The following is a 13,785-nucleotide window of genomic DNA, read 5'->3' as shown; positions in this document are numbered from 1 at the left end:
TGAGGGTCAGATGGACAGATTGTGTGTTTGGGGAACAGAGGTTTGGGAGGATTGTCAACAAATGAAGAAAGGCGTCGTGAAATGGAGGACAGTTTGGGGAAGAAAGAAAAAAGCAAAGAGAGGAGGAAGGGAGCTGAACGCTTCTCAGTGTAAGAATGTGCGTATGGTGTTCTGTGCGTCACACTGCGTGTTTTCATGTGATGTGCCTGACTGTGTGCTTAGTATTTTGATTTTCTTTGTGTGACACTTTGTTTTCCCGCTCTTCTAATGTTTGGCACTGTGCTTAAATGGCGCACTCGCTCTCTATTCCCTATGCCAGCTTCACTGTTTGGTAAAATATCAAAATAAGGGCACTTCATGGGGAATAGCGAGTCGTCTTGGGACGCACCCTTTGTGTGAAGGGGATTCACTGATGTACAATGAGCTTTTGCTTTGTTCTGGTCCATCCTAGAGGGCTGACAAAATCAGTGATTGTTAATTGATTCTGTTGATTTTATTGACATAGTTTTAGAACAAGATTTTGTGGCCCTCAACGACTGGAACTTTTATTCAGCTTTGTGTGCGTTTGTTTTTGTGAGTGTGATTCCAAGAGTCTTGCATTTGTGTGTTTTGTTTTTGAACGCATGTTACGATGGGCTTTGCTATGAGTACACTTGGGTTTTTGGTTTGTTTCGTTTCTTTTTACATTGGTATTTAGGAGACTTTATGAAAATAATGTTCCATGGACATCACTCCAAAACAAGCAAAAAGAAAAAAATGTGCGTTTGGCTTCTTTAGCTTCGGCTCTCTCAGTTGCGCGGTCTGAAACGGCTGGCATCTGCGAAAGCCTCTAGCAGTGTGTAGCTTTTAATGCGTTTGTGTTAAGGCGATGTGACGTGTGACGCGATACTGATTTATCTGTCCTCCATTTTCCTATTCCCCTCTCTTTCTGTCTTTCTCTTTTCTTCCCTACAGTGCTGAGCTTCTGAGCTTCCCCTTTTCTAAAGCTCCCCAACCGCAAAACCTGTCCGGAGGCAACCCCCAGGGTCACCACAGGATTAGAGATGGCGAAAGAGAGAAAACGAGAGATGAAAGGAGTGCTTCGCTAAACCAACTGGAAGAAAACATTGTAACACTCATCTCTCCATTGCTAACCCCCAACATAGGTGCAATAAACTGACAATATCACGTCCTGGGAGGACGTGGAACACATTCTTCCTACAGGGATCGCTGGCCTTGGAAAACGGGTAGGATTCAGCATACAAACTGTTGTATGTCCTGGCTCAACCCTCCTGATGGAAATGGATGCAATTTTAAAGTGATGAGAACTATTTTTGTGGGGCGTTCCACCATAATAAATGCACCTGAAAGTGGACAAAAACCCTCAATACAGTCTCAGATACACGCAATGTGTGGAAAAACACCCATCATGCCCTTCAACGCTATGCAATTCAACCACACGTTGACAGTCAAGTTCATGCAACGTTTCAATCAAATGGTTTATCACCCAAACTTTTTCCGCTTCTTTAACTTTTGGAGATCTTGCACGTGCTTTAAATGAAAATAGACAGTGGCGTCAATGACCCGCCATATTCCTATATCGTACTGTTTCCCCATTCATTCAATTGGAAATCTTGTTCAGAGTGTCCTTCTCAGGGCTCACAGAAAGGCGACTTTGTCAACTATGAAGACAAGAGCGTTAGCCTCTCTCTTTTCTCTCTCTCTTAGTTTAGTTCTCTGCATCTCAGCATTTCTGTTCCACTGTAGATGAACTGCATGGCATGAATGGAAAAAAAACAAAAAAACAGAGAGAAAGATGGTAGAGATCATGCTGAGAGGAACAAGAGGAAACCGTAGACAGGACCACTCTGTTTGCACAGTACAATATGGGTGACTCTGGATCAGTGGATGGAGTCACTTTTTTCACCTTCATGTGGGGAACAGAAAATACAACATAAGTGCATGATACTAAGGACAGAGGGGTTTTTAAGTGGACTGGGTGAACTTTAAACAAAAGCTGAAAAAAAGAGAAAATTAAAAATGCATTTTTCTCACTTTGTTTACCAGCATGACTAAACTGCATGACTTCTGCAAGCCCTGAACCCCAAATTAGAGGGCTTGAAATCACTAAACACCGAAATCAAATGGAAACAATAAAAGTTTATGCTAAATGCTACTAAATTTAGAAAAAAAAGAATATATATATATATATATATATATATATATATAAAAGAGAGGCTCTATATTTTGTTCATTAGGAATTGGGGGACATGTTCATCTCATCCCTAATTAGAAATCCAGTGTGCCTGAAACTGTTCCCTGGATGTTCCCAATTGAAGATGCTCTCTCTGCGAATGCTTGTCTTAGCGTGAATGAGACCGCAACCCCTCCAGATGGCTGACAGCTCAACATACCTTTACTTGAAACCCAAATACAAAACATATCAGAGAGGAGCAGAACAAAGCCAGAATCAGTCTTCATGCTTTCTCAACTTCCTGTTTGCATCCCCTCCCCCCTCTCGTCTGTTCCCTCTCCTTCTATATTTTTGAGGAAGAAGCTTTTTTGCATCCCTTGTTCTTGTGTTTTTCTATCATATTGTTTGAAGTTGAATTATAATGCATGCATGGAATACAATGAGGACGTAACTTGTGAATAATTTGTGAATGGCCAGAATGAGGTGACCATCTCTTTCACCTGGGCTCTCTACTCTGCGACTTCTCTTTCTGAGACAATTAGAGAGGAAGAAAGAGCATATATTGTTTCTGGTTTCTCTCACATCCCTTTCTCTTCAAAATGTAGCCATGCCAAATATAAGTTGCTTTTAGTTGCTATACTATATTTATTATAGTATAGTCTGACCCAATATGCACTACCTGTACTTTTCTACTTTAGTTACTTTATGTAGCTTGTTTGAAGGGGGAATTCATTGCACTATCACAGCTAATGGAGCGGCTGTGTATACTGCTGAGCGTAAGCCTAACCATACCCCCCAAGTTAAGAAACAGGGACAGAGAGAAAGAGAGGCCAGTGAGAAAGAGAAGGTTCCTAAAAGAAATGGATGAGTTCTATGCTACTAAGGTTGATGCTGGATACAATTTTATTGTCATACAAAAAAGGGAAAAAAAATATCAAGAACTGTATAAAATATATTTCAATGGAATGTTTATTATTTACCTTTTATATTTTTGAAATGTATAAAGAAAAAAACTAATAAACTGTAATAATTTAACAGTTTGTGAAAACTGAGGCTTAAAAATCATTATATTATTAAAAGTATGGAAGTTTGAATGTGAATGCTAACCTACCTGATCAAATCTTCTCCATTACAGATAGGAAAAAAATTATAATAACAATTAGAAAAATGAAATCCAATTTAAAAACAAAAAGTTATCAAAAAGTCAATAAAAATGTTAAAAGCTCATGCCAAAATTTTCAACACGTGTCCTGTGTGATTCTTTAAATGTTTGTTGTGATTTTTTCATGTTACTCTGGGATCCAGTTACTTTTCTGTTTTTGCTCATTTTTTAAATGTTAGCATTTCATGATAAATGTAATTCCGTTACATGCTAATTAAACATCAAAATAATTTTTAATAATGATTTTCCTTTACATGTACCTTCATGGGTTTGTGGGAAGGACTTTATTTAATGCAGGCTTTTTGCATTGGTTTTTCATAATCTACATTATTGGAAAAGTAGTAACAATTACATTTCAAATGTAACAATATAATTTTTTTAACACATTTATAGTACATAGTTATTAAGTCTGTAGTTGCAGGGTTATTTATACATTTCTAATATAAATTTTATAGACGAGGTAGAGATTACAATAACAGTGGGCATAGACAAAGTCTTGGCACAGCACCTATAACATTTCAAGTCTTGCTAGTTATTGCTATACTTCCCATTTTGGATTCATTTTATCCCTCCTCACTCACATGGACTGAGACAGGCAAACAAAAAATTTTTTTTTAAATCACAGTCTGTAATTCCTATCGGATCTACACTATACATTATAATATATTACACTTTATTACTGTGCATGATATTGCCAAGCAGCCTTCTCTTACTTGGTCAGATCATCATTATTTTTGGTCCGTTGCATATGTAAATCCCAGCATTCCCCCTTTTCTCACTTCATCAGTCCTTCACTGACCCTCCTCAGGCACATCTGTTCAGTCTCCAGACAATGAGGCCACCCAGCAGTACTCCACTGATGAAGAGGACTCCAGAGGAGAGGGAGATCAGGCTGGATGAGGAACCAAAATCTCGCTCAAAGGAGTAATGAGCCAAGGAAGAGATACTGTTGATCTGCAGGTATTTAAAAGAGTGACTATTACTGATGTATTTTCAATGCTATGCTGTGCTAGTACAAATATTCTCATGTTTATCAAATCATACCCATCCTCCTCTATTGCAGATCCAGTTCAGAAGGTTATCCCTGAAGTAATCCAGTGTCCAAGACACAACGCCTGAGACTAAATCAGCAAGAATCTATCAATGCAAAACAAAAAACAAGCACAGATGCATTAAAGTCCAACCTCAGAGCATTAACACTTTGGTTTGGGCACTGAAACTCTACAAATGTATGTTGGCATAACAAATTAATTGTGAAATTTATAGGAAGTGAGCTGGATTGAATGTATCCTTCATCATTTAAATTTGTACTGTATTTATGACTCCTATATAGAAACACACAAACAAATGAGACTAGGAAAAATAAAGAGAGCACTGCATACCTTTGCAATGGATTTCCCAACAACACAGATCAGAGTAACAATTTTCCCCCAGGTGATGTCATCAACAAAAACTTTGTCTACAAGCTTCTGGAAACTCTGTCTATCTGCCACACGTGCAAACCCATCAACCATGCTGAATTCAAACACATCTTTTAATAAAACAGATTTGCTCTTTCATTATACTGGAAGCTTGTATTGCAACTTTGTGTTGCAATTTCAATTTTATTTCATTTCTCATGATCAACATTTAGTTGTGACTTTTTATCTCAAAATTGCCAACCTTTCTCATAATTGCAAATTAAACAAAATATGATATTTTGAAGAATGGTCAGGGGGGGGGGCTGCTTTGAAAAACAAAATGTTTCTGAAAGTAATTTTCAGATGCAACGGGGGAAAAAACGGGATAAACACAAACATGAAACTTGTAAATAAAATAATCTGATATATAGCCTATGTACCATTTAAAAACATATAACCTAGTTTGATATATGAATTGGGTGTTCATCAAAGATTGCATGCGGTCGGAGATTCCCGTGTTTACAGCTCCGTAAAATAACCTACTGGAAGCTCTGTAATTTTGCTGTATAGGCCTATAGATAAAAATATTAAAATTACAAACACACAATAACATTTTAAGTTACTTCCATTTCTAGTAATTGATGTTATAAATACACATGCCTGATTTTTGTTTTAATTATCCATCGTACATAAAAAACAAAACAAAAAAACATTTGCAATCAAGACTGAAAAAAGCCAGAAGTGAAAGTAAACCAGATTTGGCCCAGACTCTGTTGCTATCTGTGAAGCCAAGCATAAGAATAGCCTACTAATGTAAATGTGTTAACCCACAGTAACAAATTTTAACAGATTAATCGCATATTTTCGTTTGCTGCATGCTTTTAAAAACACAATAAAAAAAATTAAAAAAATTTTTTTTTGAGGAAAATAAAAAAAAAGATACGTCTCGTATAAGTTGCATTTTCAGAAATAATAACGGCAGGCCTAATAATGTTATAATGTACCAACATTATGAACACTATAGGATATTTTAGTTCCCCTCACTTTACAACAATTTAACCGTATCAGAACAGAATAAGAATTTAAAAATATATAATTCTAATGGATAAATATAATTGCAGTATATAATAATATATGCTTAGCAATAAACATGCCAAAACAAAAAAAAAAAAAACATTTGCAATCAAGACTGAAAAAAGCCAGAAGTGAATGTAAACCAGATTTGGCCCAGACTCTGTTGCTATCTATGAAGCCAAGCATAAGAATAGCCTACTAATGTAAATTTGTTAACCCACAGTAACAAAATTTAACAGATTAATCGCATATTTTCGTTTGCTGCATGCTTTTAAAAACACAATTAAAAAAAATATATATTTTTTTTTTTGTTGAGGAAAATAAAAAAAAAGATACGCCTCGTATAAGTTGCATTTTCAGAAATAATAACGGCAGGCCTAATAATGTTATAATGTACCAACATTATGAACACTATAGGATATTTTAGTTCCCCTCACTTTACAACAAATCCTTTAAATTTAACCGTATCAGAACAGAATAAGAATTTAAAAATATATAATTCTAATGGATAAATATAATTGCAGTATATAATAAAATATGCTTAGCAATAAACATGCCAAAACAAATTAATTTATAAAGAAACGTAAGGTAAAGTTGGGCTTACCTCTCTCAGGCACAAATCCAAATGTGTCCATATTCCCGATGTAGCTGAAGCTAAACTATTAGCCTTATTAGGAAAAATAGGCTTTTTAGTTAACGCGCGTTCCAGTATCGACGGAAAAATATCATAATGAGCAAAAATATGACACAGTGGACCGGGTCTCACGCGGAACGGCACGGTGAACGGCTGCGCTGTTTCCAATGAACGCAGCAGCTTAGTGTGCGCGTGAGGCGCTGGCGCGATCAAACAGCTGAAACATCAAATAGACTACTCCGTCATTTTTGGTCATACAGTAAAGGCATAATTCGAAACTGCAAAGTGCAAAGTGTTACCAGTTTGAAAATTCAAGAATAATAGCAAAGTTAATAAGAATTCTTTCTAAATGCAGCACCATTCTTATTTCGCTCTGCATAACCTGAACGAAAAAAAAAAATGTTTTTGCTAAGAAGGAACCGAAATGAAAACATTTCGCTTTTAATCTGTGTATTTAACAGCCTGGGAGACCTTCTCAGGGCAGTACCTTGCCTCACCGACTAAAATCAGGGCGCCCACTACGGAGACGGCACCAGAGGTGAGGGGGCACAGTGACCGAGGTGGCCGGGCCGGGCCCCCTCAGGCCCCCCCGTGGCGCCGACGCTGAGAATGGTGGTAACTAAACAAGAATTGACGTTAGCAATTCTAGACTTCCATTGTATGGAGGAAAAAAACGATCTAATGGAGGGTGAGTAAATGATGGAATTTTCGTTTTCATGGACTAATTTTAATTTTTGGGTGAACTATCCCTTTAAACTATCAAACATTAACTTTAACATTAATATAAAGTAATGTTTTTACTCAGAGACAGAAACGGACTTCCATAATTATTACACAGTAATATTCTCGCATACCAAAAAAGACATTTCAATACTAACTCATTGAATTTTGGCTCTCGATCGAGACTGTCGCCGAAGTCTCTGATGAGGCTAGCCATCTGTTCCAGGAGCTGCTCCCGCTCATCACTCATTGGCTGCGGCTCAGGAAGAGACGGTGCGCATGTTCCCGCCCTCTGGTCCTTCACTGATCTGAGAACATTATTTGAATTATGAAAAAAAGAAACTATTGGTAATAATGTACTGACACTTTAGTGCTACCCTCTGTTGGATTTTATGTTTGGTTATTTGGGTATTATTTTTTTTTAATATTATAAAAATTATTTATTAGTATTTATTAAGTTATAAGCATGGCTTAAATATGTAGTGTGTGAAACTTACCGAAGTACAATATTCGTTGAAAACTGGTCATCTAAATGTTGCATACAAAAGTAAAATGTTAGTTACTACAGGCTACTGAGCTCACGTTAAGAAATATAAATAAAAAAAAGCCTGTTTCGTAAAGTCTGAATACCTGACATGGCAGGCATGATCTTCCTCTTTGGTCCTACGAAAGGATTTGATGGCCACTTCACAAACCGCAGTGAAACTGTCTTTACGTGTGACCTATACATTCACGTTAATGTATAAACATTTCGCAAACCTCTAACTGGTTTAGTAGGCTTTAGTAGTCTTGGTGTCTAAATCAGATATATTGTTAAACAATTGTCAGTTCCGCATCTTCACTGCTAGCGTTGCACTAGGCTAAATGAAAATAAAAGCGAAACAAAAAAAGCGGTTTTACGTGACTGCATAATTTCCTTTCATGTCTCCATCCAAAACAAATCTATATTTAGCAGCCATCCTCAAACTATAATGTAGCTCAGAAGAAAATGTCTCTCTCTGTACATAGGCCTATATATATTACTATTTTGTTTGTTTGTTTTATATATATATAACAAACAAAAACATACATTTTCAGAAATTATGGGGACTTTAATCACATTCAGTGCACAATACTTAAATGTACAAGGAAGAGGACAAGCCAGATTATACAAAACTACTAATGTGTGTCATATGATAATTATCAATAAAAAGCTTAGGCTCAGTTTTATCCCTACAATCGGTCCTGATCCTGAATAAACATACCTTTCTTTAAATCAATTAACATTACCATATTAAATGTTTTCTTACAAAACAGTAAGTATTTCTTACAAATACATATATATATATATATATATATAAAAGGCATATTACAATAAAAAAGGGGCAAATTACAAAATACAGATAGAAGCTACATGGTTTCTCTCAAGTTCAGTGTTATGGACACTTCTGTTGCAGCATCTTCATTTTCTTTCTCTTAGCTACTTCTTGGAAATTTCAAGACGATGAAGCCACCTAGCAGTAGGCCACCAGTGAAGGCCAATGTGGCTCCGAAATAGGAAGAATATTTACTAAGTGAAGAACCAGAAAATTGCTCAAAGGAGAAACAGGCCAGCGCAGGGATACTGTGCATCTGTATTAAGGGGTACAAACAAAGCAGATGTCATAGATATGACATTGTGATCAATACTGCTCAACACATCTTCTAACAAGATTAGAACCAGAAAACAAAAGTCAAATGCTTTTTCATGTAAAAATGTGTCTTCGTTGTTTCTTACCCATCCTCCCATTTTGCGAATCCATTCCAACAGATTCCTCCTGAAGTAATCCAGACTTAAGATCAAAATATCTGAAACAATTGTGGGTAAGCGTGCAAGGACCATCTATTGAGAGGAAAGAGATATATATGTGCAGATATAAACATAAAGATGCATGTCTACAAACAACAAATATATTAACATAAAATTTAAAAAGACAACAGAGACATGTAGGATCTAACTAATCCAATACCTTTGCAGACAGTTTTCCAACTGAATAGAACAGCACTATAATTCTCCCCCAGTTGATCTGGCCATCTGTGAAAACCTTTTCCACAAGTTCCCAGAAACTTCTTTTATCAGCCACTTTTACTAAGCCATCAATCATGCTGTGAGGTCAGAAAAACAGAAAGTGAAACCTGGTGTTTTAAAAGCAGTACAGACAGCAGCACTGATGTTCAGTAAAGACAGACAAAGATTCAGATCTCAGACTGACTCATTGAATGATTTATCCTGATCGAGCCTATCACCGATCACTTTGATGGTCTCCGCCAACTGTTCAACAAGCTTTTGGTCCTGGCAGTTGCTTATTGGTCGAGCTTTAGGAAGGGCTGGTGGGGCTGCATGCACTTCGGCTGCTACCCTCGTCACCTCATGTCTTACCACCCTGAAAGACATTTTATTTGTTAACTGCATATGAATAAAATGTTTATGCCATCACAGATTCACAATTACACATTATATCAGTTAATGAAATTACAGTATTTAACTGTAAATTTAAGTTAAAACCGTAAAACCTAAAACGTTGCTACCGTATTTTTTACGGTAAAATTCCGGCAACCACAGCTGCCGGTTTTTTACCGTAAATTTTACGGAATTTTTTTTACAGTGTAGTCCTGGCTTAAGCTAAGCCCCATTTGTGAAACCGGGCCATAATTTCATTACAACTTTCCTCAAATGACATTCACGATGGTATGAAATGGCACTCGGATTCTGACTACAGCCATCATTACATTCCAATCTAGTCAGTATGGCATTTAGATTTTCCAAAAAAAGATTTTATTGCTACCTAGTATAGCATAGGAGACATTCTATTACTTAGAATACATTTCATGTCCATTGATGATACAACTCCAAAAGTTGGGATGTGTTGTAAAATGCAATAAAATCAAAAATCTGTGATTTGTTAATTCTCTTTAACATTTACTTAATTGACAAAAGTACAAAGAAAAGATTTCCAAAGTTTTCACTGACCAACTTAAACGTATTTTGTAAATATAAACAAATTTTGATATGAATGGCTGCAACTAACTTTAAAAAAGTTGGGACAGAGGCAATATGAATGTGAAAAGGTTATAGAATATCCAAATTGAACCGTTTTGAAATGGTTCACAGTAAGCAGGTGAACTGGTAATATGTGAGGAGATCATTTGGGTATAAAAGGAGCATCTCAGACTTTGCAAGCAAAGCTGGATCATGGCTCATCACTTTGTGCCAAATTTCATGATATAAGTGTCAAACAAATCAAAAATGACATTTCTCAATGCAAAATCGCAACGAATTAAGGTCTTTCACCAACTACCATACATAATATTGTGAAAAGATTCAGGGAATCCAGAGAAATTTCAGTCTGTGTAGGGCAGGGGTGTCCGAATTTAGTCCTGGAGTTTAGCTCCAACTTGCCTCAACACACCTGCCTGGAAGTTTCTAGTATCCCTGCCTCAGTTGAATGTGCATGACCTTTGAGCCCTCAGATGGCTTTGCATAAGAAACCATCATGCTGCGGTGTTAAATATAGCCACATGTGCTCAGGAGTACATCAGAAACCGCTGTCATTTACCACAGTCTGCCGCTGCATCAATAAATGCAACTTGAATTTCTGTTACTCTAGAAGAAAGCAATACATCAATTCTATGCAGTGATACTGCGGGGTTCTCTGGGCCAGAGCTCATCTCAGATAAAAAGACAGATAAAATGTGTGCTGTGGTCAGATGAGTCCACATTTCAACTTGTTTCTGGGGAAAATGGACGGAGTTCTCAGTCCCAAAGACTAAAGAGACCATCCAGACTTTTACCAGCAACAGATGCTAAACCAAACGTCTGTCATTGTATGGGGGTGCAGCAGAGCAAACGGCATGGGTGACTGGCATATGTGTGAAGGTACCATTGACATGGAGGCATATGTTGGGATTGTACAGAGACATATACTGCCATCAAGATAACGTCTTTCATGGGAAGTCCAGGGTTATTAGATCAAGACAATGCCAGGTCTCAATCTGCATGTGCTACGACAGTGTGGTTTTGTAGACAAAGATTGAATGCGCTAGACTGGCCTGCCAGAGTCTTTGTCTGACCGTGCACCCATACTTATACCCTGTTCTTATCAGTCATTTTTAACCAAAAATTGGTAATCTGGTTTTTTATTGGTTTTGCTTGTCTGGTTTGCCACAATTAATTAATCCTCTTCCTGACATTTTCTCAGATCGGCCATTTTTAAAATAATTTTATTCCGCCGTCTCCTATTGGTTGGAATCGTCCCCATGTGACATACATCAAACTTGTTTGTGTTGTACCTGTCATACTGTGGAAATCACCCAAAGTTCACTTAAATACACAAAATAATGATCTTTAAAAAAGCATCATATGACCCCTTTAAGTTCACTGGTACTGTCCAGTGGAAAACACATGTACCGCTCACTGGAGGGCACCCGAGACACACAGTCTGTATTGAGACATCCAATATTGGAACAATCATTGAAACAATCAACTTATTGATTAGTCTATTGATTATTGCCATAGTTATACATCATATTTTAAGTCAAATAAGTACATGACATCATATTTTAAGTCACAGTCATGAAAAGGAGAATCAGACAACGACGATCATGGACTGCTGAGCATCTGAAATCTTGTATAAAGCGTAATTGGACAAAAATTTTGCTTGCAAAACTTTAACAATTAGTATCCTCAATTCCCAAACAATTAAACATTGTAATTAAAAGGTTGATGTGACAGTGTTAAACATGTCTCTGTTCCAAATTGTTTGGAGTGTGTTGCACCCATCAAAATCAAAATTTGTTTATATTTCCGAAAAAAAAAAAATTATGTTGACCAGTGAAAACATTGCACATTTTTTCTTTGTACGTCAGTCAATTAAATAAAGGTTAAAGAGAATGAACAAATAACATATTCTTGATTTTATGGCATTTCACAAAACATCCCAAATTTTCTGGAATTGGGGCTGTAGCTTTATTTTTTAGTTTTATTAATTTTCAAACAATTTTCTTTAGAAAAATAAAATGTTAAAGTATGCATTTAATAATCTCACAAAAATCTCACAATAAATTACAGTTTTTGCCATGTCTGTTTTTAAGAATTCTAAACCATGAATAAAAATGTTACAGTTAACATTATATATAATTAACTTTTTTTTTTTAAATTGAAATACTTCAGAATTTTTTTTTTTTTTAGATTGAGTTTAAATTAGATTTTTTTTTAATTACTACTTTTTCTTATGTTGTCAAAAGTTCTGTCGACTATGCTACTAAATGAACAACCCCCGCTACTAAAAAATGGTTTATCACAACATGTGACCAGCATCATATGTTATTTTCTTCTGGGGTGGATATTTTGATCACAATATTGTAAGTGTCCTCTCTTTTTTTTCCTCCAATATTTTTTTTCTACAATAAATTAGTCAAGGAGAATTGACTGTCAATTTGTTATGGTTTGCAATATTTTTATGATTTAAATTCAAATATATATTCAAAACTGACATTAAACTGATTAAAAAATAACATGCGATTGGCCAGATAAGGCCTACCATTGTAATTAAGAGTCAAAATGCTGAATCTGTCAACTATTATGTTGCCTGCCAATTATTGAATGATATAGTTGTCATGGCCTTACTGTGTGACTGTGTCCACTGATGATATTGATTTGTTTCTCACAAATTGTTTTATTTTTCTCATAGTTTTACCTTTATTGTGCATACCAGGGGACACAGAGTGTGTGTGCATGAGCTAACAATGTGTCAAGTCAACTGTTACTTTAAAAAATTTAAAAATTAATAAATAAATAAATAGAACGCTGCTTCTTTTACAGGTTGAAGTTTTGTATAACATCTCTTAAAATTTAGTTGATGTGAAATGTACCCCCAATTACGGAATGAGCAATAGATTGCTAGATGTGACACTGTAATGGCTTTCTTATTGCTTACGGTTTGCTCTGTTATTTATATGTGAGATATCTGAATCCAAAATAGCATTTAAAAGGTGGTAAAGCAGGTACTGGATTTTTACTATTCAACTTACTGTAACACAATATTTTGTACAATAGTTATTATGTGGTTCTCAGTGTTGGGGAGTAACTAGTTACATGTAACGGAATTACGTAATTTAATTACAAAATAAAAGTAATTCTAATCAGTTACAGTTACTGAGAAAAAATTTTGTAATTAAATTACAGTTACTTATTACAAAAGGGGTTACATCTGCTTTTTTCACACACACTCCCACATACAGATTTAATTGATTTCTTTCATAAATTGCAGTGACTGCTCTAAAATATGAAACACCAATGTTTCAGGAGTTTAGAACATGCTTATTCGATAACTCTTTTATTTCCTATATGGGTTTATGTATAGCTATGCTTCATTTTTTAAAGATTAACTGTTTTTTCCCAAGGCATTGTTAGATTCCAGTGTTTACTGTCATAGCTATGTAAAGATTTGATTCAAAAAACAGTATCATAGCTAATACAATATTTATTGTTATGATTTTAAATATGTATTTAACCTCAGAATGATTTTAAAGTAAGTCTGATTTTGTGGTGGCTGTGCTTCAAAGTGGACATTGATCTTCCACAAGTTGATATGATTCTTTAGGG

The 13,785-nt window shown here is 35.7% G+C and overlaps 3 protein-coding genes across 3 annotated transcripts in view; 1 reads left to right on the top strand and 2 right to left on the bottom strand.

The window, feature by feature from the left end:
- LOC107730758 (potassium voltage-gated channel subfamily C member 1-like) overlaps positions 1 to 1,775 on the top strand; it is a 66,413-nt gene extending 64,638 nt beyond the window's left edge. Inside the window, exon 5 of the mRNA XM_016541685.1 lies at positions 955 to 1,775. The gene's annotated coding sequence lies outside the window, so the exon portion shown is untranslated. The remainder of the gene's footprint in view (positions 1 to 954) is intronic.
- Positions 1,776 to 4,040: 2,265 nt separating this feature from the next.
- LOC107730726 (apoptosis regulator BAX) lies at positions 4,041 to 4,849 on the bottom strand. Its single transcript, XM_016541623.1, has 3 exons — positions 4,718 to 4,849; positions 4,380 to 4,472; positions 4,041 to 4,289 (listed from the first exon to the last, which is right to left on the bottom strand). Exons 1-3 carry the CDS (start codon positions 4,847 to 4,849, stop codon positions 4,140 to 4,142), a joined length of 375 nt encoding a protein of 124 aa, XP_016397109.1. The 3' UTR covers positions 4,041 to 4,139.
- Positions 4,850 to 8,252: 3,403 nt separating this feature from the next.
- The window catches only part of LOC107730775 (apoptosis regulator BAX-like), a 6,442-nt gene continuing 909 nt past the window's right edge, over positions 8,253 to 13,785 (bottom strand). Inside the window, exons 3-6 of the mRNA XM_016541711.1 lie at positions 9,395 to 9,565; positions 9,152 to 9,287; positions 8,920 to 9,024; positions 8,253 to 8,774 (exon numbers count right to left, since the gene is read on the bottom strand). Of these exons, the coding sequence (XP_016397197.1) occupies positions 8,619 to 8,774; positions 8,920 to 9,024; positions 9,152 to 9,287; positions 9,395 to 9,565 (568 nt within the window). The 3' untranslated portion in view covers positions 8,253 to 8,618. The remainder of the gene's footprint in view (positions 8,775 to 8,919; positions 9,025 to 9,151; positions 9,288 to 9,394; positions 9,566 to 13,785) is intronic.

Source organism: Sinocyclocheilus rhinocerous, unplaced genomic scaffold (assembly GCF_001515625.1).
Source record: "Sinocyclocheilus rhinocerous isolate Xijiao unplaced genomic scaffold, SAMN03320098_v1.1 scaffold549, whole genome shotgun sequence".
Taxonomy (NCBI): Eukaryota; Metazoa; Chordata; class Actinopteri; order Cypriniformes; family Cyprinidae; genus Sinocyclocheilus; species Sinocyclocheilus rhinocerous.
The sequence above is the reverse complement of the archived record's forward strand: the minus strand, read 5'-3'. Positions and strand labels throughout refer to the sequence as shown.